Here is a 27475-nt window from a genome sequence, read left to right as displayed (position 1 = left end):
CTGTTGCCCTCAGGGGGAGAGGGAAGGGAGGGAGTAGAGTGAAAGTCTCTTCTGCTTTTGGCAGGGCCAGCCAGACCCAGCCAGACCCGTCTGACCTGATGTCCCTGGAGGGAGTGGCTCAGGGGGCCTCTCTTCATCTCTGACCCACCCCTAGCTTCAGTGACCCAAGTCTCACCCTCCTGCCCCAGAAATCCTGTCCCTTCCACTTCTCTCTCTCAGTTACAGCCCCAAGAGGGCTGGGGAGAGGAATGGATCTGCACTCCTGGGTTCTGGGGGAAGAAGGGTCCAACAACTGGGATTTCTGGATTTAAGGGAGGAGACAGCTGAAGGTCCAAACTCTGGGTCCTGGAGGAAGAGCGGGCTGGAGTCTGTGACTCCTGGGATTGAGGAAGAAGGGGGTGGAGACTCAGACCCCTGATAGGAAGGCTGTCTCTTGGACTCCTGAGTCCTGAGCTTGGACTTCTGAGTCCTGAGGAATGAGGGACCTCTTTCAGCACCCCTTACGCTTTTTTTTTTTTTTTTTTTTAACAAGCAGAGTGGGTTTTTAGATCCTTCCCAGCCCAAGTCTAGATATCTGGGGAATTGAAGGCAGCAGGAATTGGGGTGGATAGTAATTCAGAACCATCCCTGTGACATACACATAATCATGTGTTAGTGACTTAATTCTGTGACCACTCCCCCCAACCCTGTGGTCTCCTGAGGGCATGGTTTCTAAGAGTTCTGGGGTGGGCCTCAGTTTCCCTATCTGTGCAGTGAGTTGGGATTCTCAGCAGACTCAGAATAGGTGGAGACTGGGTTTTCCACACTTCCTCAAGCAATGGGATACCTGAGAGTGCTATACCTGAGTGAGCCAAGCTCCGTTTTGCTCCCTGTGCCTGATGGAGTCCGACCTCAGTTTCCCCAAATGCTCTGACCCAGTGAGCCAGGCCTGTTTTCCCGAGAGCAATGAGTTTCAGTTTCTCCCGTGCCATGATCAGAACGCACGGGCCTCAGTTTCTTCTTCTGTGCAATGTTGGGTTGCCCTGCCTCAGTGTGCCCCACAGAGTATCCGAGTGGCCGTGCCTCAGTTTCTCTGCCTGTGCCTCGACGAGGCCATCCTCAGTTCCTTGCCCCCTCCCCCGCCCGCAGGCCCGCACCGCCGCCATGATGTGCGAGGTGATGCCCACCATCAGCGAGGATGGCCGGCGGGGCTCGGCGCTGGGCCCGGACGAGGCAGGCGGCGAGCTGGAGCGCCTCATGGTCACGATGCTCACGGAGCGCGAGCGGCTGCTGGAGACGTTGCGCGAAGCGCAGGACGGGCTGGCGACGGCTCAGCTACGGCTGCGCGAGCTAGGCCACGAGAAGGACTCGCTGCAGCGCCAGCTCAGCATCGCGCTGCCCCAGGTCTGGGCGGGACCGGGGGCGGGCCCGAGGGAGGCGGGGTCTCGACCAGAGAAGGAGCTGAGGGAGCCGTCCGGAAGGGGTGGGGCTTGGCGCCCGAAGGGGCGGAGTCTGGAGGAGGCTCGCCTTGATGGGCGGGACCGGAGCGGCAAGACAAGGAGGCAGGGCTAAGCAGGGAGGGGCGGGGCCTGCAGACCCCGAATCCTATAGAATGTTGGAGACCGGGAAAGGGTTGATCTGACTCTCCCGACCCCGCTCACTTAACCAACAGGAGTTTGCGGCCCTGACGAAGGAACTGAACTTATGTCGGGAGCAGCTGCTGGAGCGGGAGGAGGAGATTGCAGAACTGAAGGCAGAGCGGAACAACACGCGGGTGAGTGGTGTTGGGGGGGCCTAAATGGAATGAGCGGAGCCACAGGATAATGCCGCCTGACTCATCTTTTTTCCCCATTTCTCCTTCTTGTCTTCTCTTCCCTGCTGCCATGGTCTACTCCTCTGATCCCTCACCTTCCTTCATGCCCTCTCCACCTCTTCATAATCTTCTTCTTTTCCTCTACCACTCCTACCTGGACCCTGCCCCTACCTCTCATATCCCTCCCTCTTTTCCTGACCTGCCTCTTTACCCCTTTCCTGGGGTCCACCTCTTTATCCATGTATCCACTCCACCTCTCTGAAATACTCTTTCTTGACCCTGCTTCTTCTCCTTCTTTTTTTTTTTTTGGACTGATGCCCTATCCTTGTAGCTCCTCCTGGAACACCTGGAGTGCCTGGTGTCAAGGCATGAGAGATCACTGCGCATGACTGTGGTGAAGCGCCAGGCCCAGTCCCCAGGCGGAGTCTCTTCCGAGGTGGAGGTGCTCAAGGCTCTGAAATCCCTCTTCGAGCACCACAAGGCTCTGGATGAGAAGGTGTGAGAATTGAAATGGAGGGATTGCAGAACGGAAACCTGTGGTTGGCTAGGGCTGTCCTAAATGGCAGGGATTTGGCTGTGATTGGTTGGGGCTGTCCTGAAGAGTGAGATTCTATCTGTGGCTGGAGCTGTCCAGGGTGGGATAAAGTTGACTGTGATTGACTGACTGGGACAGGCCACTCCTTCTGGGACCTGACTGGTTGATAATAGAAAGAACTGGTGGGACTATCAGTGGGTAGGACTACCTGGGTAGCTGGTTGGGTTTGCGCAAGCATGAAGGACAGAGAAATTCTAACCCTGCCCAATCAGGTACGTCCCAGTGGTGTTCTGGGTCAGGGTCAACTGTTCTAGGTTGGATCTTGTGTCCACCTCGCTCTTGTCCTGCTCCCATCCCCAGGTTCGGGAGCGACTGAGGATGGCGTTGGAGCGGGTGGCAGTGCTAGAGGAGGAGCTGGAACTGAGCAATCAAGAGGTGGGGGTGTGGCCAAAAGGAGGGTTGAGCCAATGGGGAGGGACTAAGGAGGTACCAATGGGGCAAGGCCCAGGAGACAGCCAGGAGAATGGAGTGGTGGGGGTGGGGAGGCTGACTGGTGGGGCTTATGAGAGAATTACCTGCCGCAGGCCTAGGGCAAAGAACCAATGGGATTGCACTATGGAGAAAGCCAGTGAGATTCCAAAGAAAAAAGTCAGTGGGTAGGGTAAGGGGAGAACCTCCCAGTGAGAGTGAGACTAGGGAAGACTAGTGGGCTAAGGGAAGAATCAATGGGTTGGACTAAGGAGGGAATGATTGGATGGGGAAAGGCAGGGCTGAAGAGGAAACCTCCACAAGAGAAGTTAAGGTAAGGTTAAGGGAAGACTTGGCTAAGGATAGACTATCTCTAGAAGAGATAATGAGGACACAGCTAAGGAGAAAAGTGGGTGGGTTTAAGCGTAGAGCATGGGGTGGGGTCAGGGATGGCCCCAGCAGGACTAGAAGCAGTTCAGATGGAGGCACCTATGACCTGCCCTTAGAAGGCCAGTGCCAATGGGAAGTAGAGCTTAGGGTTCCTGGAGCCTGTCTGCCCTGACTCCCCTCCCCCCCTTCACTTTCCCAGACTTTGAACCTTCGAGAGCAGATGTCTAGGCGCCGCTCGGGGCTGGAGGAGCCAGGCAAGGATGGAGATGGGCAGGTGAGAGGTGGAAGGCCTTCCCTTCCTCTGGCAGCTTCCTGCTTTTTATCGATCCCCATCTCTGTGACCTCCATTCAACCCCCTGACTTTGTGGTGGTCCTTTTAAAGTTCAGTATGACCCTCACTGACTCTCAGACATCTGAACCATCAAAACTCTTACCGACCTTTGACTTCTGATTCACGTCACCTAGCTGCTATGGTCTTTGTTGGCCTCTGTGGACTCTGATCTACAGGACCCTTGTTGTTAGTTGACATCCAGTTGATTTTGACACATGGCAACCCCAAGTGTGCAAAGTAGAACCATTCTTACAGATCTTTTTATCTCTACTGCCCCCTGCTGATCCACTTTCTCCTTGCATTCCCTCTATGTCTGTCTACCCCACTCTGGGTCCTGCCCCTTTCTACTTCACTTCCCCACCCCAGACCCTTGCCAATGGCCTGGGTCCTGGCGGGGACTCAAACCGGCGCACAACAGAGTTGGAGGAGGCCCTGGAGCGGCAGCGAGCTGAGGTGTGCCAGCTGCGAGAGCGCCTGGCGGTGTTGTGCCGCCAGATGAGCCAGCTGGAGGAGGAGCTGGGCACCGCCCACCGCGAGCTGGGTAAGGCCGAGGAAGCTAACACCAAGCTGCAGCGCGACCTCAAGGAGGTGAGGCCGGAGCCCCTGGTGGGCTGCCCTCTGTCTCTCCCCTGAGTCCTAACCCTCTCTCTTTGCCCAAAGTCACAGAGCTCATGAAAGATGGAACTGGATTTAGTCCACAGCTTTGTGTTGGGCTCTCCTCCCCTCTGAGCCTCAGTTGCCTCACCTGTAAAATGGGATTCATGACCCTTGTCAGAGGGTTGATGTTTGGCACATGTAGACTATGAATTGGAATCGACTCAATAGCAACAGGTTTGTTTGTTTGTTTTTTGGTTAGGCGCACAGTAACCAGCCCATAGTTATTATGTGATCATTGGGAAATTCTCTTGCACCTCTAAGTAGAATTCCTTTGTCTGCATTTTACTCCTTCCTGGCTTGGGACCCTTGATCTTAACTCCCATGCCCCAGGCGCTGCTGGGAAATGTAGGGCCTAGATTCTTGAGGTCTGTGGATGAGAAAGAGGAGTGAGCATTATATTTCTCATCACCTACCAGGGCTTTCACCTTGGATTTTAAGCCTGACTTTCCTGTGGGGTATTAGGAAGTGTGGTCCTGTGACATGGGCTCCCAAACAGGACTCCATCTCCCAATAGAGCCTGAAGCCCCTCCTCTGGAATTCTAAGGTGTTGCCTCCCAGAAGGAAGGGAACTTTCTTTCCCATAAGACCCTAGGACACTTGCTCCATGATTCTATGCATGGGCTGCACTAGAAGTTGCTGGGAAATATAAGGTTTGGATTTTTTAATTTTTTATTGTGCTTTAAGTGAAAGTTTACAAATAAGTCAGCCTCTCATACAAAAATTTATATGCACCTTGCTATATACACCTAGCTGCTCTGGCCTTAATGAGACAGCACTCTCCTCTCCACCCTGTATTTCCCATGTCCATTCAGCCAGCTTCTGTCCCCCTCTGCCTTCTCATCTCTGCTCCAGACGGGAGCTGCCCACATAGTCTCGTGTGTCTACTTGAGCCAAGAAGCTCACTCCTCACTGGTATCATTTTCTGTCTTATAGTCCAGTCCAATCCCTGTCTAAAGAGTTGACTTTGGGAATGGTTCCAGTCTTGGGCTAACAGAAGGCCTGGAGACCATGACCTCCGGGGTTCCTCTAATCTCGGTCAGAGCATTAAGTCTGGTCTTTTTATGAGAATTTGAGGCCTGTATCTCACTGCTATCCTGCTCCCTCAAGGGTTCTCTGTTGTGTTCCCTGTCAAGATTGTCATAGGTTGTAGCTGGGTACCATCTAGTTCTTCTGGTCTCAGGCTGATGTAGTCTCTGATTTATGTGGCCCTTTCTGTCTCTTGGGCTCATAATTACCTTGTGCCTTTGGTGTTCTTTATTCTTCTTTGCTCCAGGTGGGTTGAGACAAATTGATGCACCTTAGATGGCCACTTGCTAGCGTTTAAGACCCCAGACGCCACTCTCCAAAGTGGGATGCAGAATGTTTTCTTAATAGATTTTATTATGCCAATTTACCTAGATGTCCCATGAAACCATGGTCTCCAGACCCCTGCCCCTGCTACTCTGGCCTTCGAAGTGTTTGGTTGTATTCAGGAGACTTCTTTGCTTTTGGTTTAGTCCAGCTGTGCTGACCTCTCCTGTATTGTGAGTTGCCTTTCCCTTCACCTAAAACAGTTCTTGTCTACTATCTAATTAGCGAATATCGCTCTCCCTCCCTCTCCACCCTCATAACCATCAAAGAATATTTTCTTCTCTGTTTAAACTATTTCTTGAGTTCTTACAATAGTGGTCTCATGCCATATTTATCCTTTTGCAACTGACTAATTTCACTTAGCATAATGCCTTCCAGATTCCTCCATGTTATGAAATGTTTCACAGATTCATCATTGTTCTTTATGAATGCATGATGCATGGTATTCCATTGTGTGTCTGTACTATAATTGATTTATCCATTCATCCACTGATGGGCACCTTGGTTGCTTCCATCTTTTTGCTATTGTAAACAGTGCTGCAATGAACATGGGTTGTATATATCTGTTTGTGCAAAGGCTCTAATTTCTCTAAGATATATTCCAAGGAGTGGGATTGCTGGATCGTATGGTAGTTCTATTTCTAGCTTTTTAAGGAAGTGCCAAATCGATTTCCAAAGTGGTTGTACCATTTCACTTTCCCACCAGCAGTGTATAAATGTTCCAGTCTCTCCACAACTTCTCCGACGTTTATTATTTTGTGTTTTTTGGATTAATGCCAGTCTTGTTGGAGCGAGATGTAATCTCATTGCAATTTTGATTTCCATTTCTCTGATGACTAATGATCATGAGCCTGGATTCTATATATATATATTTTTATTGTTGTTGAAAATGTAAATAGAAAACATACACCAATTCAATAGTTTCTACAAGTGCAATTCAGTGACATTGATTACATTCTTTGAGTTGTGCAATGGTTCTCACCCTCCTTTTCTGAATTGTTCCTCTCAGGTTAACATAAATTCACTGCCCTGTAAGCTCCTATCTAATCTTTTCAGTTGGTGTTGTCAGTTTGATTCCATATAGATAGTTCTTTAAAAGATTACAGTGCTCAAGGCAGACATTCTTAACTAATTAAGCTGAACTGTTGTTTGGTTTAAAGAAGTCTTTAGGGGATATTTTTGGTTTAAGTTTTAAAGATTATCTCAGGACGACAGTTTCAGGATTCATCCAGAAGGAAGAAGTCCAAGCTGCACTCAAGGCATTGGTGATTACCAAGGCTGCAGGAATTGACGGACTACCAATTGAGGTGTTTCAACAAATGGATGCAGCACTGGAAATGCTCACTTGTCTATGCCAAGAAATTTGGAAGACAGCTACCGGGCCAATCGACTGGAAGAGATCCATATTCGTGCCTATTCCAGAGAAAGGTGATCCAACAGACCGAGGAAATTATTGAACAATATCATTAATATCACACGTAAGTAAAATTTTGCTGAAGATCATTAAAAAATTGTTGTAGCTGTACATCAATGGGAAATTGCCAAAAATTCAAGCCAGTTTTGGAAAAACGATATGTTACTGGGGATATCATTGCTGATATCAGATGGATCTTGGCTGAAAGCAGAAAATACTAGAATAATGTTTATCTGTGTTTTATTGACTATGCAAAGGCATTTGACTATGTGGATCACAACAAATTATGGATAACATTGCGAAGAATGGGAATTCCAGAACACTTAATTGTGCTCACACAGAACATGTACATAGTACAAGAGGTAATCATTTGAAAAGAACAAGGGGATACTGTATGGTTTTAAATCAGGAAAGGTGTGTGGCAGGGTTGTATCCTTTCACCATACTTATTCGATCTGTATGCTGAGCAAATAATCCGAGAAGCTGGACTACATGAAGAAGAACAGGACATCAGGGTTGGAGGAAGACTTATAACAACCTGCAATATGCACATGACACATCCTTGCTTGCTGAAAGCTAAGAGGACTTGAAGCACTTACTGATGAAGATCAAAGACCACTGCCTTCAGTGTGGATTACACCTCAACATAAAGAAAACAAAAATCCCCCAAACTGGACCAATAAGCAACAGTGTGATAAACAGAGAAAAGATTGAAGTTGTCAAGGATTTGACTTGACTTGGATCCACAACCAACGCCCATGGAAGCAGCAGTCAAGAAATCAAAGGATGTAGTGCATTGAGCAAATCTGCTGCAAAAGACCTCTTTAAAGTGTTAAAAAGCAAAAATGTCACTTTGAGGACTAAGTTGTGTCTGACCCAAGCCATGGTGTTTTCAATTTCCTCATATGCATGCAAAAGCTGGACAATGAACAAGGAAGACCAAAGAATTGAAGCCTTTGAATTACAGTGTTGTCGAAGAATATTGAGGACATCATGGACTGCCAGAAGAATGAACAAATCTGTCTTGAAAGAAGTACAGTGCCAGAATATGCCTTAGAAGCAAGGATGGCAAGACTTTGTTTCATGAACTTTGGACATGTTATCAGGAGAGACCAGTCCCTGGAGAAGGACACCATGCTTGGTAAAGTAGAGGGTCAGTGAAAAAGAGGAAGACCCTCAATGAGATGGATTGACATAGTGGCTACAACAGTGGATTTAAACAGAGCAACGATTGTGAAGATGGTGCAGGACTGGGCGTTGTTTCATTCTGTTGTACATAGGGTCTCTGTGAGTCAAAGCCGACTTGATGACACCTAACAACAACAATAATATCCAGCTTCAATGACTCCAAAAAGTCTGGATTTCATGAGAATTTGTAATTCTGTCCTGCATTTCCCCTTTTTTGATGAGGACTCTGCTATAGAATCTTTGATCAAATGGTTCAGTAGTGGTAGGTCACCATCCAGTTCTTGTCTTATGGCAAAGGAGGCAGCTGTTCATGGAAGCAATTAGCCATCCATTCCAGTTCCTCCTCCTATAAGGGCCCGATTTTTTTAGGAAGGTAAAGACATGTCCTATGTCATACAGGCTGTGGATACTGTGTCTAAGCTAGTACTGCCCTAGAACCATTTTAACTTGCAGCTGGCAGGAGGCCTAAGGTTAACTGGTCCCAGGAGTTTTTGTCAAGTGTGATGCCACCATTTTGCCACCCAGGCGGCAGGGGACTTCATTTCCTGGGATGCCCTGGGGTGTCTGGTCTGGGGTTTTAAGCCTAGACTACCCTAGGGGCTTCTGGGCGCTGTATTCCACAAGGCCCTTGTCCACCTCTGCAGGCGCTGGCGCAGCGCGAGGATATGGAGGAGCGGATCACGACGCTAGAGAAGCGCTACCTGAGTGCCCAGCGCGAGGCCACGTCTCTGCACGATGCTAACGACAAGCTGGAGAACGAACTGGCCAGCAAGGAGTCGTTGTACCGGCAGGTGGGGGCCCGGCTGGGAAGGGCTGGTGGAGGCAGGGCTGTAGCCTGGGTGACATAGTCCCGCCCCTTCTTCACTTCTCGGCTCCCCAGAGTGAAGAGAAGAGCCGTCAGCTTGCCGAGTGGCTGGATGACGCCAAGCAGAAGTTGCAGCAGACGCTTCAGAAGGCGGAGACCTTGCCGGAGATAGAGGCGCAGCTGGCCCAGCGTGTGGCGGCGCTCAACAAGGTGAGGGATGGCCGCCGATCCGGGATGAAGTAGGGCCTGAACCGCAGGTGCAGGCTTGGAGTCCCGCAGGGGAGGAGCCTGGAGTTCTGAGAGGTGGGGCCCGGCACCCCGCCTCAGGACGCGGGGCCTGGACCCGGCCTGGGCTCCGGTGGGGCAAAGCCAGATGCCATCGGTTTCACCCACTAGGCCGAGGAACGTCACGGGAATTTTGAGGAGCGGCTTCGGCAGCTGGAGGCCCAGTTGGAGGAGAAGAACCAGGAGCTGCAACGGGTGAGGGGGCGTGGGCAGAGCTCCGCGGGGGTGGGGCTCTGAGATTCGGGTGGAGCTTAGACGGGGGCGGGGCGGGGCTGGGGGTGGGGTCTTTGAGTATGGGCAGAGGTCTGGACCAGGTGCGCTTGAGCACCCATGTCCCGCTCTCCTTTGGGCAGGCGCGGCAGCGAGAGAAGATGAACGATGATCACAATAAGCGGCTGTCCGAGACAGTGGACAAGCTGCTGAGCGAATCCAATGAGCGCTTACAGCTCCACCTCAAGGAGCGCATGGGGGCGCTGGAGGAGAAGGTGCGCCCCATCCCAGGACTCCGAGAACCTCTTGAGGCCACAGACCTTTCACCTAGATCCACTGGGATCTCTCCAAACCCAGGAACCCCAAATTCTACAGACTTCTCTGCTCTCTTGCTCAGACCACTCTTTCAGTCCAAACGCCCAGGAGCTGAATTCCGGGGGACCTGTACCCTGAGTCCTTGGAGTTCCCCCAGAGCCTCCAACCTTCTGGACCCTCAAACCTTGAATCCTCTGAGAGATTATACAAGATGACAAATTCTGGGACTCCCTAGGAACTCATCTCCCCCAAGGCATCTTTAGCCCCAAAACTCCCTTCTCCAGCTGACCGTTCATGCCTATCCCATTTCCCCTGGGCTCACCTCTGGGCTGTGGAGGCTTCTTGCAGCCCTCAGGGGCTGTCGCCTTCAGGCTCCGCCCCCTCATGTTCCCCCACAGAACTCACTGAGTGAGGAGATTGCCAGCATGAAGAAGCTTCAGGATGAGCTGTTGCTTAATAAGGTCAGGGGTGACCGGAGGGGTGGGCCGTGGAGGGATAAGACCAGGGAAGTGCAGCAGCGATTGCCGAGGTCAGAGTCTAGTAGTCTGAGAGGGGCTGCTCCTCAGGGGTTGTGGACTCTGATGTGACACTCCCCTTCCCCCCACCCCAGGAGCAGCTCCTGGCAGAGATGGAGAGGATGCAGATGGAGATTGACCAGTTGAGAGGGAGGCCACCGTCCTCCTACTCCAGGTGACAGTATCCTTCCTGTCCCACCTCTGCCCATGGAACCCCCATGGCCAAGCTCATTCCTTCAGATCTCCAGGTTTCCCCTCCCTCATGCCTTGCCCTCCAGACACTTTTACTGGTTTTCGACCTCCATGCCTCCCTCTTATTCTGACCCCTGACTTCATGACCTGTGACCTCAGGCCCTTTTCTCTGACCCTTGACTTCAGTTCCCTCTCCCAGTTCTCTGACACCACACCAGGCCCTTCTCCATGATCACTGAGCTCTGCTTTTTCTTGACTCCTTGGTCCCTGACTGCCCTCTCCATGCCCACAGGTCTCTCCCTGGCAGTGCCCTGGAGCTCCGTTATTCCCAGGCACCCACATTACCATCCGGTGCCCACTTGGACCCCTATGGGGCTGGCAGTGGCCGGGCAGGCAAGAGGGGCCGCTGGTCAGGGGTTAAGGACGAGCCCTCCAAGGTCAGCAGCTGCCTCTGAGGATTGGACAGAGGAGGGCTTGGGTGGGAAATGGAGCCAAATAAGTGGAACTCTGGGAGGGGGCTGTGTTGAGAAGCAGGGTCTCCTGGACCCATCCTGTTTTCTCTCCTTCCCCCCAACTCCATCATCTGGATGTCTCTTCCTGGATGTCTCTGCATGTGGATGTCCTGTTACTTGGTAAGAACCTTAGAGGAGCAATGGAGCAGGGAGAGAGGTGGAGTCTGGGGGACAGTGCGTGGGTATAGAATTCCAGATTGCATGGGGGTGCCATAGGGAAGTGGGCTAGGTCAAGGGAAACGGCAGATGGAGTCACGGGGGTGGTCTGGGTTTGTAGAGAGTAAAGGGGGTCAAGAAAAGGGAACTATCAAGAGGGAAAGCTGGGCTGGGGAAAGTGGTGGCTTGGCCACATGGTGAGGACAGCCATGTCAAGGGCTATGGGCAGGGTCAGAGGAGGTGGGCAAGGTCAGGAGAGGTGAGCAAAGATCAGTGCCAACCTCAGCCCCTGCCCACATGGTGTCCCTCTGTCCTCACACAGACAGGAGTGGGAGCGGTCTGCCCCTACTGGGTCCCTGCCACCTCCATTTCCTGGGGAGTTGGATGGCTCAGACGAGGAGGAGGCAGAGGGGATGTTTGGGGCTGAGCTTCTGTCCCCCAGTGGGCAGGCTGATGTGCAGACATTGGCCATCATGCTTCAGGAGCAGCTGGAGGCCATCAACAAGGAGATCAAGTGAGTAGCTGGCCAGCTTTGCCCTGCCCTGCCCTGCCCTGCAGCTGACTCCACAGCCTCTCTGGCTCTGGAGACTGATCTCAAGCCTGAGCCCAGCCCCCTTACCACCATCCTCAAGGAATTCTCTAAGCCCAACACTTTCTCCAGTGTCTAGGAATCCCTCAGGATTCACCCAGAATTCTCCTATGTGCTATATCCCCCAGCCAGTATTCACGATTTCCCAGTATATCAAAGACTGCATCCCCAAATACCAAAAATCTCAACCCAATATATCAAGAATCATTCAATACACCATGGATTTTATGGCTCCTACAACCAGTACCCAGAATCTCCCAGTATAACAAGATCTCAACACAAGTTTCCCAACCCAAAATAACAAGAATCTTATCCCAACACATCAAGAACCTTAACTCTATATACCAATAATTTCTACCTAATGTAACAAGAATCCTTAATTCATTAAGAATTCCCAACTGATATAAAGTCTTCTCTTGAATCCCTCGCAATGGCCCAATTTAGCAATTCTCCTTTAATAATGCACTCTCCATGTGCACCCAACAAATATACCAATACAACCACTACCTTCCGTTCAAACTCTGACTTGATACATCAACTCTCACGTACCGGATGACTCCATGACCTTCTCAGCTCATAGATCTCCAGAGCCTCTAATCTTATCCAATCTTAGACCTTGCTCTTACAGTCCTCCTTGGAACTCAATCTCTTACCCATTGTAATCCCTTTATGATTTTCCAGAACCACTTGAGTCTGGGAGAACCACCTAGAGCAGACCCTGATCACCTTGTCCCTAATCCCTCCATGACCTCTTGACCCTATTATGATCTTTTGACACGCTTGAGCCTGTGAAGCCATCATGAATCCACCAAGACCCTCTAACCTCATTGTGCCTTCCCCAGAATTCCCCTTGACTCACCAAGCCTTCCCAGCCCATTGTAATCCCAGACTCACTTTCCCATTGCCTGCCTCAGCCTTCTCATCCAGTCTCCCTTCTTTTCCTCCTCAGGCTAATCCAAGAGGAGAAGGAGACAACAGAACAGAGGGCAGAGGAGCTAGAGAGCCGAGTGTCCAGCTCTGGCTTGGACTCACTGGGCCGCTACCGAAGCAGCTGCTCATTACCCCCCTCCCTCACCACCTCTACCCTCGCCAGCCCCTCCCCTCCCAGCTCTGGTCATTCAACACCCCGTCTGGCACCCCCTAGCCCTGCCCGTGAGGGCACTGACAAGGCTGTGAGTGTTCTGAAGTCTCTCCAGTCTGGGGATGGGGAAGGTCAGAAACAGGGCTTCCCAACAAACAGCAATAATAACGCCTCACACCAGTCATTTTCAAAAGCATGTCTAGCTTTCCCTAAAGGTTCAACTCAAAAGGGAGGCCAAGCCACTGGGTTACATCCTTAAGGAATCCCGAACTTTCATATTAGCCAGATCTTGTCCACTTTAACCTGTTTTATGCACTAAGTTTCTGCATAGGATTTTTTTTTTTTTTAATGTTTCTAGGACTAAACATACATTTGAGAAAAAAATTTTTTTTTTTTTAAATTTGAGAGCTACCATTAAATCCTCAGAATTGACCTCTGAGGGACGCACAAGAGATATTAGCCCTATTTTATTGACTTAAATCCAGATTTTCTGCTTCCAGAATTTGTACCGTATTAGTTTTCCTTGAGGTCAAGCAGATCCCACTCCTGACACCAGAAGTTAAGATACTATAAATATAAGCTTGTCAAGCTCCAAGCGAACTGCACTCATTGCTTTCATATTTCTGTATCTCAAACCCCACTTGATCTAGGCTACCTTCAAAATGGTCTCCCAAACCAGCAGCATCTGAGACATACACCCTGAGTAGACATCCCAACTAGTGAGGAATTCCCAACATGACCCCTCCAACTCAAACCACCATCTCTGCCTCTGTCCTCAGAATCATGTCCCCAAGGAGGAAGCTGGGGCTCCACGAGGAGAGGGACCAGCCATCCCAGGAGACACCCCACCTCCCACTCCCCGCTCCGCTCGCCTTGAGAGAATGACCCAGGCCTTGGCACTACAGGCGGGGTCCCTGGAAGATGGGGGACCCTCACGGGGCAGGTCAGCAGGACAAGGAGTGGGGACAGGGAGGGGGCTGCTTGGGAGGATGAGACGGGTATAGACAAGGACTTGGGAGGATGGAATCTGCCCTCATACCATTCTTCTTATCCAGTGAGGGCACCCAGGATTCCTTGCACAAAGCCCCCAAAAAGAAGAGCATCAAATCATCCATAGGTCGTCTCTTTGGCAAGAAGGAAAAGGGCCGAATGGGACCCCCAGGCCGGGACAGCTCTTCCCTGGGTGAGGGCTCTGATTTCAACGCTCCCTCCCCCTTCTCCTTTTCTCCCTTTCTTTCTTCTTTATATATTTATTTACCTTCATTCATGTCTTCATTCATTTGGTAATTAATTCAGAATGTGGAAGGGACAGGACTTGGCAATGGTATAGGGGAGGAGTAGGAAAAAGGAAAAGGTCCTCTGGGGCCTGGATGGTGACTGGGTAAATCAAATGAATTTATTATTTCATTTAACTCTTTATAATAGTGGAGGGAAGAGCATTCTGAAGGTAAGACACCTCCTAGTGGTGTGCTGAAGGCTGCTTATACTGGCTCTTTCAGAACTGGTTGTTAGATTTTCAGGAATTTTGTGAGCTGGCTGACATCACACTGGTAGCTTGAAATTGGCCGTGGTGGGATTATTTACACCATGAAAACTGGCAAATGCTACAAATCAGGGAATATTTCTGCTCCTCCCCATCTCGCTGGTAGCCAGTTGTTAACATTTACTGGTATGCCACTGCCGTCTCCCCAAGACCAGCCCTGGCAATACAGCCCTACTTTTGGGAGGTCTCCATTTCATTGTCTGGGGAGGTGACTCTGGTCACTGTCTGGCTTTATCACTCCTTTGACATGATTTACTACACCCTTGGGGTCTTTGCCTTCCTGAAATCCTCCTCATCACCTCCAGCATGAAAGATTCTGCTTCTTCCTTGAACTCTCCAAATTTTGGCCTCTCCTTACCTCCAGCTGGAACACCCTCAGACGAGACACTGGCCACTGACCCTCTGGGGCTAGCCAAGCTGACAGGCCCAGGAGACAAGGACCGGAGAAACAAGAGGAAGTGAGTGTGTGTGTATGTGTGTTTGTGAGTGTGTTCATGTGTGTGTATGTTTGTGTGTATGTGTATGTGGACATAAGTGATAATAAAACGTTGGGTGGGTATGTCTAAAGTCTTGAACTTGCTTGCCTGGGAACCTGGGAACTTCTAGAATTTTTCTTATTTTTTTTTTAATTCTATGTTTTTTACATCTGTAAAAATGATGGGCATGGGGAAGGGGGGTGTCCAAGAGGGCTAGCAGTCTCCACCCCTGACAGATCTTCCCCTCCTCCTTCCCTACCTCCAGGCATGAACTCCTGGAAGAGGCCTGCCGTCAGGGCCTGCCCTTTGCTGCCTGGGACGGGCCCACTGTAGTCTCCTGGCTGGAGGTACTGGGACCCAGAAATGCCCTCTTGATCCCCAAGCCTTCTGACAGTCCCACCTATAGGGGGTGCCCTGGTCAACCCAGCACCATCTTCCTAGCCCAGAGGTGGGGCGGGGAGAGGGGGGTAGGACATGGGAGGGGTCAGACTTCCTATTGATCTAACTAGTTTCTTTCTCCTGCTCCCCCTGTCTCCCATGCCCACACTCATCCCCTGCTCCTCTGGCTATGCCCACCTTGGTCCCTGTTCTCCTGTTCCCTCTCTCTGTGTCTTTGTGTATCCTCATGTCTTACTCTCTCGGGGAGATTCTCTGTCTCTGTTTTTCTGCATGTCTCCCCATCTCTGTGTCTTTGTCTTTCCTCAAATCTCTGGTCTTCCTTTCCATGTCTCTCTCCCCATGTCTTTTACTCCTTTCTCTCCCCCATCACTGTCTCTCTTCTCTGTCTCTCTCTGCCCCTCCCTTTTCTGTCTTTCCCCATCCCTCTCTTTTCCCTCTGTCTCTGGCGTTCTTCTCTATCTCTATCTGTCTTGTTGTGCTTCTAACTCTCCCACGTCTCTTTGTCTTGCCCTATTTCTGCTTCTTCTTGTTGCTAACTTTGCCACGTCTCCCTTTTTCTCCCCTGCCTCTCCCCATCTCTCTGTCCCATCCCTCCGCCTCTTCTGTCCCCACCTTGTCTCTGTCTCCCCCTCCTGTCTCTGACTATCTGTCTCTCTCTGCCTCTCTGTCGATCTCTCTCTCTGCTCCCTGTGGTCCAGCTGTGGGTAGGCATGCCTGCGTGGTATGTGGCTGCCTGCCGTGCTAACGTCAAGAGTGGTGCCATCATGGCCAACTTGTCGGACACGGAGATCCAACGTGAGATCGGCATTAGCAACCCGCTGCACAGGCTCAAGCTGCGCCTGGCCATCCAGGAGATGGTCTCCCTGACCTCGCCCTCTGCTCCCGCCTCCTCCCGCACGGTGAGCACCTAGTGGCGAATCCCAGCCTTCGCTGTTTAGGCCTCTCCTTTCATCTTCTGACTGGCCAGTCCTGGGCTTGTTCAGTTCAGCCCTGTCCCATCAGTCCTACTTTCCATCAGTTCTCACCTAGATTACTGCTGGGGCCTCCCCTCAGCTCTCCCTGCCTCTCCTCTACCCTCAGTCCCCAGTCTATGCTCCACACAGCAGCCCCTGGTTGCAAAAATCACTCTGGCTCACTGCTGTGTCCCATCTCAGAGTAAAAACCAGTTCCTTTAACGCATCACCTTTTGCACCTCACCTCCAGGCCTCCGCACTTGCTGTTCCCTTTGTTTGAGACACTCCTCTCCCTGTTTTCCCAGTGGCTGGCTCCTTCTAATCACCAGCTCCAAGAGGCCTTCACTAACTCATCAGCTAATCATCCCCTTCCCTCCCCCTTCCTCCAGCACACCTTCCCAATTTTTTTCCATAGCATTTGGTTCTTCTTTTTATTATTTTATTATTTTGTTCCAACTCTTGATAAAGATATAATTCAAACCTACAGAAAATTATGTGTAAAAACAAAAGAAACTAGTTGCCATCAGTCAATTCCAACTCATGGCCTCCCCATGTGTTGCAGAGTAGAACTGTGCTCCATAGGGTTTTCAATGGCTGATTTTTTGGAGGTAGATCACCATGCCTTTCTTCTGAGGCACCTCTGGGTGGACTTGAACTTCCAATCTTATGGTGAGCTGCCTAGTGAGTTAACTGTTTGCTCTATCCAGAGACTCCTAAATTATGTGTACCCATCACCTGACTCAGCATTTATTAATCCTTTGCCATACTTGCTGTTTATGGGTGTGTCTGAGGGGCCTTGAAAACCCTATGGAGCAGTTCTACTCTGTAACACATGGATGGGGTCGCTATGAGTCAAAATTGACTAATGGCAACTGGTTTGGTTTTGTTTTTGGTGTGTATCTGAAGCACTTGAAAGTAATTTATAGACATCATGACAGGTTAGCCTCCAAAATTACCCCACAGCAGGCATCTGCTAAAAATAACATTCTCCTACATAGCCAGCATGCCATCATCACACCTAAGAGTATAAACGTTATTGTTAACTTCATCTGCTACTCAGTCTATATTCACATTTCTCTAAATTCAAACCTGAATTTGTCCAAGCCCGTGCTCCTGTGTGCCTGGTATACCAAAACAAAACAAAACAAACAAACATGTTGCCGTGGAGTGGATTCCGACTCACAGTGACCCTATAGGACAGAGTAGAACTGCCCCATGGGGTTTCCAAGGAGCGGCTGGTGGATTCGAACTGCAGACCTTTTGGTTAGCAGCCAAACGCTTAACCACTGTACCACCAAGCTCTGCCTGGTACACACCAGAACCAGTGCCGTCGAGTCGATTCCGACTCATATCGACCCTGTTCGACACAGTAGGTGCTAAATACATGATTATTCCTTTTCTTTTTGTCACTGGTGAGCAGTGACCGCCGTTTCTGAGTCAGAGAGCAGACAGGATGACTGTTCGTGGCCTGGGATCTCCAGGGGCATGACCTCTCTCCCCTTTCCTGATCTGGGAACCCCTCTTCCACCTTCAGTAACATCCCCTGCCCCTCAGTCCACAGGAAACGTGTGGATGACGCACGAGGAGATGGAGTCGCTCACCGCCACGACCAAGCCTGTGAGTGCCCCCTACCGGCTACCTTGGGGTGGCACTAACCCTCCCTGGGGGTGGGGGGCGGAGACCGAGTCTTTAGCTGTCTGTCCGTCCGTCTGTCCCCCCCACCCTCCTCTACCTGCCCCGTAACCCACCCTTCTCTCCCCTCTTCCCACTAACGGGTCAGGAGACCAAGGAGATCAGCTGGGAGCAGGTAGGGGGCGCGGGGCGGGGCGTGGGCGCATGAACAGGTTGTGCACGTTGCATGGACGCCCCTCTTTCTCCGAGCCCCGCCCCTACCCTCACCAGAACAGTCTATCATCGCTGCTGGGGGCTGCGGCTCTGCTCTGGACTGTTTCCTTGCAGCTTTGTGGCTGCGCGCGCGCGCGCGCGCGCGTGTGTGTGTGTGTGTGTGTTAGTGTAAGGCTGGACTGTTCCATCGTTAGCGTAGTGCACGAACCATTCCTTATCTTGGGAGGCGGGGTTCTAGGTGCTGTTCCACTTCTGTCACTAGAGGGAGACGCTGAGCAATCGATTTTCTTTATGGTTGAGGGGAAGTGGGTCTCTGTTCCAAAGTCCAGGGCAAAGGGAGTTGCGTACTTCAGGCTGAGAAGTTGGGGAGGAGAAGCCACACTTTGTTCTGATGAAGGCGGAGGCGTGAACTCACCTTAGCCGGAGGAACTGTGTTGGACTGTGGCCTTTGTTTTGAGCCAGAGGGAGGAGTGGATTATCTCCTTATCCTAAATGGAGTGAAGGGCTTTGGATTCCAGAATATTGTCCTGGGCCGGATATAGCATTAAACTAGTATTTTGGGGACATTGCAAATAAGGGACTGATCACTTAACCTGTGTTGTGTGGAGTTAAGTTGCAAGAATCCATTGTCCTGACGCGGGGGAGTAGCGATGTTGGACTGACCGGTCATTCTGAGTTGGGACAGTGCTAGACCAGAGTTGCTCAAACTTTAATGTACAGTTCAGGTCACCTGGAGATCTTTTGGAAATGCAGATTTTGATTCAGTAGTTCTGGAATGAGGCCTGGGAGTCTGCAACTTCAGCAAGTTTACAAAACCAAAATCCTTGTTGCCATCGAGTCTGTCCGACTCATAGCGACCTACGACAGAGTAGAACTTCCCCCTGCGGTTTCCAAGGAGTGGTTGGTGGATTTGAACTGCTGAGCTTTTGACTAGCAGTCGAGCTTTTAACCACGGTGCCACCAGGGCTCCAAGTTCACAGGCGATGCTGAAATGTGGATCCAAAGACCACGCTTTCAGTAGTTAAAATTGGCTGTCATTATGAAGGGCTAGGGGACAACTTTGGATTGGTCCATTGTCCTAAGCAGAGATTGGTTATGGGTCTGCTATGGGGTGGGGAAAGAGCCTTGAATTGAGGGTGGTTGGACTGTACCCCTTTCATGCACACATGGGAAGGAGTTAGAGGGCCTGATTCTTTCCCCACCTGCCCATGGCCCCAGATCCTGGCATATGGCGACATGAACCACGAGTGGGTGGGGAACGACTGGCTGCCCAGCCTGGGGCTGCCCCAGTACCGCAGCTACTTCATGGAGTCGCTGGTGGATGCCCGCATGCTAGATCATCTGAACAAGAAGGAGCTCCGGGGCCAACTCAAGATGGTGGACAGCTTCCACAGGTGGGGGCTGCCTGGCCAATGGGACTAGCTCAGGGGGAAGCCCCGACCCTAGAGAGTCTTTGGCCAATGGATCTGACGGATGGGAAATTCCTTGGATTATTTTTGGGCCTTTTAGCTTGGGTTCTCAGGATATCTTGCCTCCTGTGCCCCTAGCACCAATAAAGATGATGCATTAGGAAAATTCACATTTGGACAGAGCTTGGCAAATTGACCCCAGACCCCCTCCAGGTTAGCCAATAGGAACAGCCTGTTGGAAATGCCCCACCTCCTGGGAGGGTCAACAGTCAATAGAACTGACCCAATGGAAGAAGTCCCCAACCTCTGCCAGAAGACCACAGCCAATGGGTGAGGGCCCAATAGGAGAGACAGCCAGTGGGGTTGTGAAAGCTTCTCTGTGACTCCACTTCCCCTGCTGCTCAGGGTGAGTCTGCATTATGGGATCATGTGCCTGAAACGGCTCAACTATGACCGGAAGGACCTGGAGCGGAGGCGGGAGGAGAGTCAGACTCAGATTCGAGGTAAGTAGAAGAGTGTAAGTCCTGCTGGGAGCCTGGAGGAAGGGTTTGGGAAGGGTTTTGAGGAGAGGTATGTTAGGGGTGGGGAAGGAGGCCGGGGAAGGGCCCCACTACAAATGAAGGGTGGGGCCAGCAGAGGGGGCGTGGCTAGGAAAGCGGAGACAGGGCTCGAGGTACCGCCTGGGTACGGGAGGGGCGTGGCTGAGGGTCCATTCCCTTCCCAGACGTGATGGTGTGGTCCAACGAGCGGGTCATGGGTTGGGTGTCCGGGCTGGGCCTGAAGGAATTCGCCACAAACCTCACGGAGAGCGGGGTGCACGGGGCGCTGCTGGCCCTGGACGAGACTTTCGACTACTCCGACCTGGCCTTGCTCCTACAAATCCCTACGCAGAATGCTCAGGTGAGCTGCCGCTAGGCCCGGGGCATGCTGGGCATCCCCGTCTTGCAGACTGCACACTCCAACCCTACTGTCATCTACCCCTCCAGGCCCGGCAGCTCCTGGAGAAAGAATTCAGCAACCTCATCTCCTTGGGCACAGACAGGCGGCTGGACGAGGTGGGCATTGTCGCGGCTCAGGAAGCTTCGCAGGAAGTTAAGTGGGATTTGATTGGCCAAGTCATGTTTGGACGCGGGGCCAGGAAGGGCAGTATACAGGAGAGGGGCGTGACTAAGAGAGGCAAGACCAGGAAGGGGCGGAGCCAAAGGGAGGGGCGGAGCCAGAACTAGGTCCAGTTCCTTCACCAGCTGCCCGAACCCTTTACCTAGGACAGCTCCAAGTCCTTCAGCCGCTCCCCATCTTGGCGGAAGATGTTCCGAGAGAAGGACCTCCGAGGCGTAACCCCCGACTCAGCTGAGATGTTGCCCCCCAACTTCCGTTCAGCCGCAGCAGGGGCCCTGGGCTCGCCAGGGCTCCCTCTTCGCAAGTTGCAGCCAGAAGGTGGGGGGGGGGGGCGGAATTCCCAAATGAGACAGTCCCTCTACCCCTTCCCTCCCCCAGGCTGGGAAACGGATCAATCCTACATTTCAGAAGCCTCCCTCTCCGGGTTCTGAAACGGCCTAGTCCTGCTCCCCTACCCATGACAAATGGACCGCTCCAGTATTCAAGACTCCCCACACCCCTTCCCAGGGTGGGAAATGAGCTCGCCCAGTGCAACCTGGGTACCTTGGAGCAATTCATGGCTGCGGGGGTTGGAGGGAAACCGGCGTGGAGCTGGTGGTCGTGGACTACCCATTGTTAGGGAAATCCAAGGGGTGACTCCTAGGGTGGAGGCAAGAACTTGGAAGAGAAACCCCGGGGAGGGTCTGGGGGGAAGGTGTTCCAGGCTGAACCGCTGTTCGCTCTCCCTCCAGGCCAGACCTCTGGGAGTTCTCGGGCAGACGGCGTCTCGGTCCGGACCTATTCCTGCTAGTGTAGGCCTCCAGGTGAGGACTACTGGGCAGCTTTGGGGGTGCGGGGCGGCACAATCGGGATCTTCACTGTTCCATGCACTGCTCGGCATCAATGCAGGTGACCTCACTCGGATGGAAGAACCTTCCACTGGCTGGGGTGTCCCCTCCGGCCCTGAGTATGGTCTCGCCTGGGAGAGCGGGCGGGGGAGCGCGCGCCGCGGACTGGACCATCTGTACGAACGAGCGGGGGATGCGCTTCCTCGCCTCACAAATGGACTGGGACTGGACCAAACTACATGAACATGACTGAGGGGGAGAAGGAAGAAGGCAGGAAGAAATCCCGCCGCACACTTCCGCCTCCCTTTTCTCTACTTTGTAATTTATTGATCATTTCCAATGGGAGACTGATGCCCTTTCCCCGCGGGAAGGGGACGGGGCTTCCCTACCGGGCCGCATGCGAGGAGAGGCTGCCCCGTCCCCTTTTTCCTCCCCAGTCGCGGGGCCCAAGTCTTCCTTCTTCGTCCGACAGGAGGGGAGGGGGGACTCGCTGCTACAAGCCTCGCTCCCAGTGCCACTCGGCCCCGCCCCGCCGCGTCCCGTTGCCGCTCCCGGGGTCAGCTGCGGGCGGGGTCCCCTCTTCCTTCCTCTCCCCCTCCCCCGTGTCTCGTGTCCCCGGGGCCCCCCGCCCCCCGTGCTGTGGCCGTGTCCGTGCCCTGGGGGAAGGGGGCGTAGACCTGCGTTCCCCGTTCCCCTCCGGCTCCGGGGTTTGCATGGGAGAATCCCCTTTCCAAGATGCTACTGGGCGATGTGGCGTGGGGGGAGGGGGGACGGTGGAGGAGCCCTCATCCCCGACCCTCGGTCGGCCTCCTTGCCCCAGGCGTCACTCAGTGATCACGGGTAAAGAAAACTGTTTCAAAAAGCCCCGTGTTGACTGACTTATTTGGGAGGACAATTAAGAAACCATCCCGGGCACCCAGAAGTCCTGGCCACCAGGCCCCTCCTTCTTCAGACTCACAAGTCCGGGTCCCCAGTCCCTGCCTGCGTTCCCTGATGCCTTGAGAATCCAGACCCCACACCTGGCAGGTTTCGGGGAGCACGTTTATTCAGAGAAATAAATATGGCCCAGGAAAGGGGCTGTTGGCCGGGGAGGTACATCTACGCCGTGGCAGGGTCAGGGTTCCGGAGTTTCCAGCATGTCCGCCAGGGCTCTGGAGGGAGGACCCAGAGCTTAGATAAGCCGAAGTGTCCAAAGCTAACCCAAGGACGCTTGGAGACCGTTAACCCACCCATTTCACGGATGGGGAAATACAGCCCCAGGGTCGTCTGATAAAGCATAGAGGGACAGAGCCTTTCGGACGTTCAGACTCAGTCCCCTGTGAAAAAGGTCTTAAACTTTCCCCCTTCACACACTTACTGGTACAAGGACGAGGAGAAATAGTCGACGTAGCTTCCTGCGGAAGACGAGAGTAGTGAGAAGAGGCTTTCGGGGTATTCCACGGGCAAAATCAGGGGGCACTTTTCACTCGGTCTGGGTTCAGGGCTGGCTTGGCTCCTTTTTTCTAATTCCTTTCCCGGGCTAAAATCCCACTGAGACTTCTTTAAAGCCCCCGCCCCTTTCTCCTTTCTCTGGGCGGTCCTGTTCTCCAGCGGCCCCGCCCCCTCGAATTCTACTGGCTTCGGATCCGCTCTTGAGCCCTACACCGGTTCTTTCCACCTTGGTGGTAGCAAGTCCCGCCCAACGTTCCCTCTGTCCAGGCCCCGCCCCTCCGCGCTCATCCTGCCCCACCCACACGCGCAAGTCTTGGCCACGCCTTCCCGCCTAGCCCCGCCCCCACTAGTTCACAGGCACCTTCGTCGGGTTTCTCCCGGGCCCCGCTCACGCTCACCTGGAGTGCAGACAGTTTCACAGATCAGAGGGCAAAGGTAGCAGAACTGGCAGTGCTGGGGGAATGGGGAGAGGAGAGAGTGAGGGGTAGGGCGTGGTCAGGGACGGAGTCTGGACTGACGGAGTCAGGGCGTCGAGGTCAAAATCTGAGTCAGGCTGAGGATTGGGGATGGTATCAAGTCTGCATCGAGAGTAAGGGTTTAGGTCAGCTTGGGGTCAGAGTTGATTATCTAGGACTGGGGGTCCTCAGATGGTCCCGAGCCACCCTGAGGCCTGGGTGGAGCCTTGAGTGGGTGGTCTCACCTGGCACTGGTCACAGTGCTCGCCCACGTTCTCCTCATCACAGTGACAGTTCTCACATTCAGTGCATCGCTGGGGATGGGAGGATCCAGGTTAGAAACCCTAACTCCATGTGGGAGACAGCCACCAGCCCACCCCCGCTCACTGGACAGTTCCTCAGACCCCCTTACCCTTATTACCTTATGATACTGAGCTCAGAGTCATCCCCCAAACCCGTTCCTCCTCCAGATTCCCTACCTAGAGATGACCCCACGTTGCCCAGTCGCTGGGTTAAACCTGTGGTTGCTTGCCTCCCCCCTCCCCTCTCTTCTCTCAGCCTGTCAGTCCCCAGTCCATCTCTCCTGCCCCCTGTCTTTGCCAAGGACCCTCCTCTCAGTCCCCTTAGCCCCAGCTATGCCTGGACCATCACCCCAGCCTACTGGCCTCCAGTATGTCTTCCACGTGGCCCCACAAATGTCTTTCTTCATCCGGAAGTGATCCTGCCCTCCTTGCTCAAAGCCCTCCCGTGGCACCTCAGGGCCCCTGGGACAAATTATTGGGGATGGCTTCGGGGTTAATCTGGGCTGGGAATATACCTTGCAGAAGGAGCAGTAGCCACACAGGGACCCTGGCTGGTAGTTCCCATATTCCTGAACATCTTGTGGACCTGTGGGAACAGGAGGGCAGCAGTGGCCCAGGCTGACCCAGCTCTTCCTCACCCCTGCCTGGCCAAGCCACTTACCTGTGTCCTCATCACTCTCCTCTTCACTAGAAGCACCTCCAGCCACCTCCCTACTGGCCAGGGGGTTGGGAATGATGGTGAAAGGAAGCTCCTCTTCCTCCAGCCCCACTTCCTCCTCTTCTTCTTCCTCCTCCTGGTGGTCTTGGCCCAGCGGGACCTGAACCTCAGCTTTCTCTTTCCTCATTCCTTCCTCTTCCTCCTCTTCTTCCTCCTCTTCCTGGCTCAGGCTGAGCCCATGGCCTCCCTCCTCATCCTTCTGGTCCAGGCTGCCATGATGAGCACCTTCTTTTTCCTGCTCCGAACCTTCATCATCTTCATGGGAACTGTGGTCTTCTTCCTTGTCATCTACCTCTTCCTCCTCAGAATCCCTCTTCCTTAAATGGCTTCCATCCTTGACCCCCGTGTGTTCTGGGGGCTGGTGGCTAAGCTCCTCTTTGATGGACTCTCTGTGACTGTGGCCAGTCCCTTCATCTCCGTGGCCTTGTTGTCTGTGCCTGGGAGTCTGATGGCCAAGCTCGGCAGAGATGTCTTCATCTTCCTCCCTAGGGACTCTGTGGTGGTGATGGCCAGGGACTGCTTTTTTATACTCATCTGGGAAGCCCTCCTCCTCATCGCTCTTGTGGCCTTGGGGTTGGTGGCTTGAAACATGGTGGCTGAACTTGACTGTGATCAGTTCCACCTCTTCTTCCTCTTCCTCCTCATCTCCAAGGCCAGGGTGGACATATCTGGGAACCTGGTGCCAATGTTCAGGGGATACATCCTCATCTTCCTTGTCTCCGTGGCCTTGGTGCTTGTGGCTGGCAACATGGTGGTGGTGTTTATCTAAGACATCCTCATCGTCATCTTTGTTCCTGTGACCTTGGAGCCTGTAGGCCTGATGTCCATACTCATCATCATCCTCATCCTCATCTTCTTCTCCATGGCCTTGGTGCTTGTGGCTGGTAATGTGGTGGTGGTGTTCATCTGAGATAGCATCATCATCTTCATTCCTATGATCTTGGAGCTTGTGGGCCTGGTGTCCATACTCATAATCATCATCATCCTCATCTTCATCATCATCTCTGTGGCCTCGGTGCTTGTGGCTGGCAACATGGTGGCGGTGTTCATCTGAGACAGCCTCATCCTCTTCATTCCCGTGACCTCGGAGCCTGTGGACATGGTGCCCATCCTCAGTGGAGACATCATCATCATCCTCATCTTCATCCTCATCTTCATCCTCATCTTCATCTCTGTGGCCTCGGTGCTTGTGGCTGGCAACATGGTGGCGGTGTTCATCTGAGATATCCTCATCCTCTTCATTGCCTTGGCTTTGCCGCCCATGGATCTGGTGCTCATTCTCAATGGAGACATCATCATCTTCTCTGTGGCCTTGATGCCTGTGTCTGGGGTCATAGTGGTGGTGTTCATCTGAGACACCCTCTTCGTCTTTATTCCTGTGGCCTTGGTGCCTGTGCGCCTGGTGCCTATACTCATCATTCTCATCATCTTCTTCTTCTTTTCCATGATGGACATGCCTGAGGATATGAGGGCGGTGCTCACTGAAGGCAACCTCATCTTCGTCCCCATCTTGATGGCTATGGCTCCTGTGGCGGGGGGTGTGGTGCCCACGCTCAGCAGAACCATCCATATCCTCATTCCCATGACCTCTGTGCCCACGGACCTGCTGAACATGCTCTGTGAAGACGTCTTCATCTGAGATGTTTTCATCCCCAACCTCATGGCCTTGGTACCTGTGGCCATGGACTCGGTGCCTGTATTCCCTGGAGACGTCTTCATCCTCATCTCCGTGACCTCTGTGGGTGTGGAAATGATGCCTGTTCTCTGTGGAAATGTCCTCATTCCCATCTCGATGGCCTCCGTGTCTGTGGACATGGTGGCCAGCCTCAGCTGACATGTCCTCCCAGGGCCCGGTGACTTCTGCGCTGTTGTTCCAGTTGCTGGGGCCCAGCCCGGCCCCTCTCAGCTGCTGGGTCATGGCTGGGGGCAGGAACAGATTGACCACGACCACCCAGAAGAGGGAAGTGTGCAACCATGACCCATGGTGGCCCATGGGGACAGAAGGGCAGGAGAGTCTCTCCAAGCACCTACTCCAGCCACCCCTGTGGTTGTTGGATGTAAAGGGGCCCTTCTCTCCTTTAGGGTCTCTCTTTCTGTGTCTCGCCTTCGTTCTGTCTCTTCCTTCCTCTGGCCCTCTCTGCCCAGCTCTATACACCCCTCTGAGATCTCCAGAGCTCCCTGACCCCCCTCCGGGCCCTTCCTCCCCACTCCTCAGCCAATAGGGTCTCTCTCCTCCCCTCTCTGTGGCTAAATTTACTCTCAGCCCTGAGTTATTCTGGGTCAGTCCCCTTCTGCCCCTCCTTCCTGATCCTCCTCCTCTCAGCTGGGGGTGGGTGGGTGGGTGGAGGGATTTCTCCTTGGCCAGAGGAGGGGAGCCAAGGGACTTGACTTTGGGCTGTGGATAAGCTCATATTTAGCAGCTGGAAAGATGAAGGCTAGACTTGTAGCTGGCCAAGGTGGGGGAGCTTGGGGCACCTCATAGGGCAGGAGGGACATTTCTGAGGGAAGAGACACCTGCATAGGAAGGGTTGAGGGCTCGGTTGTGGGGTGTTTCCAACTGGAATGGGATACTTTGGTGAGAGTGTGGGTGCAATATGGAGGCCCTGGAAGGGGGTAAAGTGGAGAACTGCCCCCAACACACATGCCCATGACCTCCCCTCCCTGAAACTCAGATCTGGGGGCAGGGGAACCAGCCAGGCCAGGGCTATAAATATAGCAGGGGGCGGGGGCTCAAGTTACAGAGCGGCAGCTGTTCCCGTCAAAGAGCAGGCAGGGGGACATATGGCCCTGCCTTTCTCTGAGTATCAGGATCTCCCCTCCTCATCTGTCACTATTGCCCTCTCTCTTTGGGGCTTCACCCTTCGGTGGGTCTCTGTCTTCTCTTTCTCTTGGTTTCTGTCACCCTCTCTCGTGATCCCTGTTCTGTGCTCCAATTCCTCCAGGATTCTGTCACCCTGTCACTCTGAGTCCCTGCCCCCACCCCAGTCTTTGTCTTCACCCCTCTCTGGGTCAGTGTGACCCCCCCCAGTACTGTCCCCCTGTTTCTGTCTCTCCTTCCCCCCCCCCCAGGTCTCTGTCCTCTCTTTGGTCTCTATTTTCCTCTCTCTGGGTCTCTGTCCTCCCCTGTCTCTCTGTGTCTCTGTCTCCCTCTCTCTCTGGGTCTCTCCCTTTCTCAGGATCTCACCCCCGCCCCCCCATTTCCCTCTCTCAGGA

General features: G+C 52.9%; 2 protein-coding genes across 2 annotated transcripts; one reads left to right on the top strand and one right to left on the bottom strand.

Moving 5' to 3' along the window:
- Nucleotides 1-1143: 1143 nt before the first annotated feature.
- Nucleotides 1144-22014, top strand: PPFIA3 (PTPRF interacting protein alpha 3). The gene is made up of 27 exons (XM_064293994.1): nucleotides 1144-1383; nucleotides 1652-1753; nucleotides 2124-2288; nucleotides 2688-2762; nucleotides 3385-3459; nucleotides 3883-4104; nucleotides 8770-8916; nucleotides 9006-9140; nucleotides 9327-9410; nucleotides 9569-9700; nucleotides 10139-10201; nucleotides 10351-10430; nucleotides 10740-10884; nucleotides 11442-11629; nucleotides 12654-12876; nucleotides 13565-13728; nucleotides 13841-13968; nucleotides 14693-14786; nucleotides 15070-15151; nucleotides 15902-16102; nucleotides 17711-17773; nucleotides 19220-19395; nucleotides 19816-19913; nucleotides 20135-20310; nucleotides 20397-20465; nucleotides 20676-20847; nucleotides 21261-22014. The coding sequence occupies exons 1-27, from the start codon at nucleotides 1144-1146 to the stop codon at nucleotides 21317-21319; spliced, it is 3558 nt and encodes a 1185-aa protein (XP_064150064.1). The 3' UTR covers nucleotides 21320-22014.
- Nucleotides 21952-26573, bottom strand: HRC (histidine rich calcium binding protein). The gene is made up of 6 exons (XM_064293993.1): nucleotides 24206-26573; nucleotides 24060-24130; nucleotides 23488-23556; nucleotides 23186-23240; nucleotides 22714-22750; nucleotides 21952-22507 (listed from the first exon to the last, which is right to left on the bottom strand). The coding sequence occupies exons 1-6, from the start codon at nucleotides 26253-26255 to the stop codon at nucleotides 22471-22473; spliced, it is 2319 nt and encodes a 772-aa protein (XP_064150063.1). The 5' UTR covers nucleotides 26256-26573; the 3' UTR covers nucleotides 21952-22470.
- Nucleotides 26574-27475: the final 902 nt, after the last annotated feature.

Source organism: Loxodonta africana, chromosome 11 (assembly GCF_030014295.1).
Source record: "Loxodonta africana isolate mLoxAfr1 chromosome 11, mLoxAfr1.hap2, whole genome shotgun sequence".
Lineage (NCBI taxonomy): Eukaryota > Metazoa > Chordata > Mammalia > Proboscidea > Elephantidae > Loxodonta > Loxodonta africana.
Note: the sequence above shows the minus strand (reverse complement) of the source record. Positions and strands in the feature narration are given on the sequence as shown.

What these genes read in the sequence shown, in the direction of transcription:
- HRC (XM_064293993.1), bottom strand. Translation starts at nt 26,255, where the DNA reads ATGGGCCACCATGGGTCATGGTTGCACACTTCCCTCTTCTGGGTGGTC. An exon ending in AGCACTGTGACCAGTGCCAG is followed by an intron (nt 23,241 to 23,487) that starts GTGAGACCACCC and finishes CCATTCCCCCAG; the next exon opens with CACTGCCAGTTCTGCTACCT. An exon ending in TGAAACTGTCTGCACTCCAG is followed by an intron (nt 22,751 to 23,185) that starts GTGAGCGTGAGC and finishes CGTCTTCCGCAG; the next exon opens with GAAGCTACGTCGACTATTTC.
- PPFIA3 (XM_064293994.1), top strand. Translation starts at nt 1,144, where the DNA reads ATGATGTGCGAGGTGATGCCCACCATCAGCGAGGATGGCCGGCGGGGC. An exon ending in CAGAGCGGAACAACACGCGG is followed by an intron (nt 1,754 to 2,123) that starts GTGAGTGGTGTT and finishes CTATCCTTGTAG; the next exon opens with CTCCTCCTGGAACACCTGGA. An exon ending in CTGTAGTCTCCTGGCTGGAG is followed by an intron (nt 15,152 to 15,901) that starts GTACTGGGACCC and finishes CCTGTGGTCCAG; the next exon opens with CTGTGGGTAGGCATGCCTGC.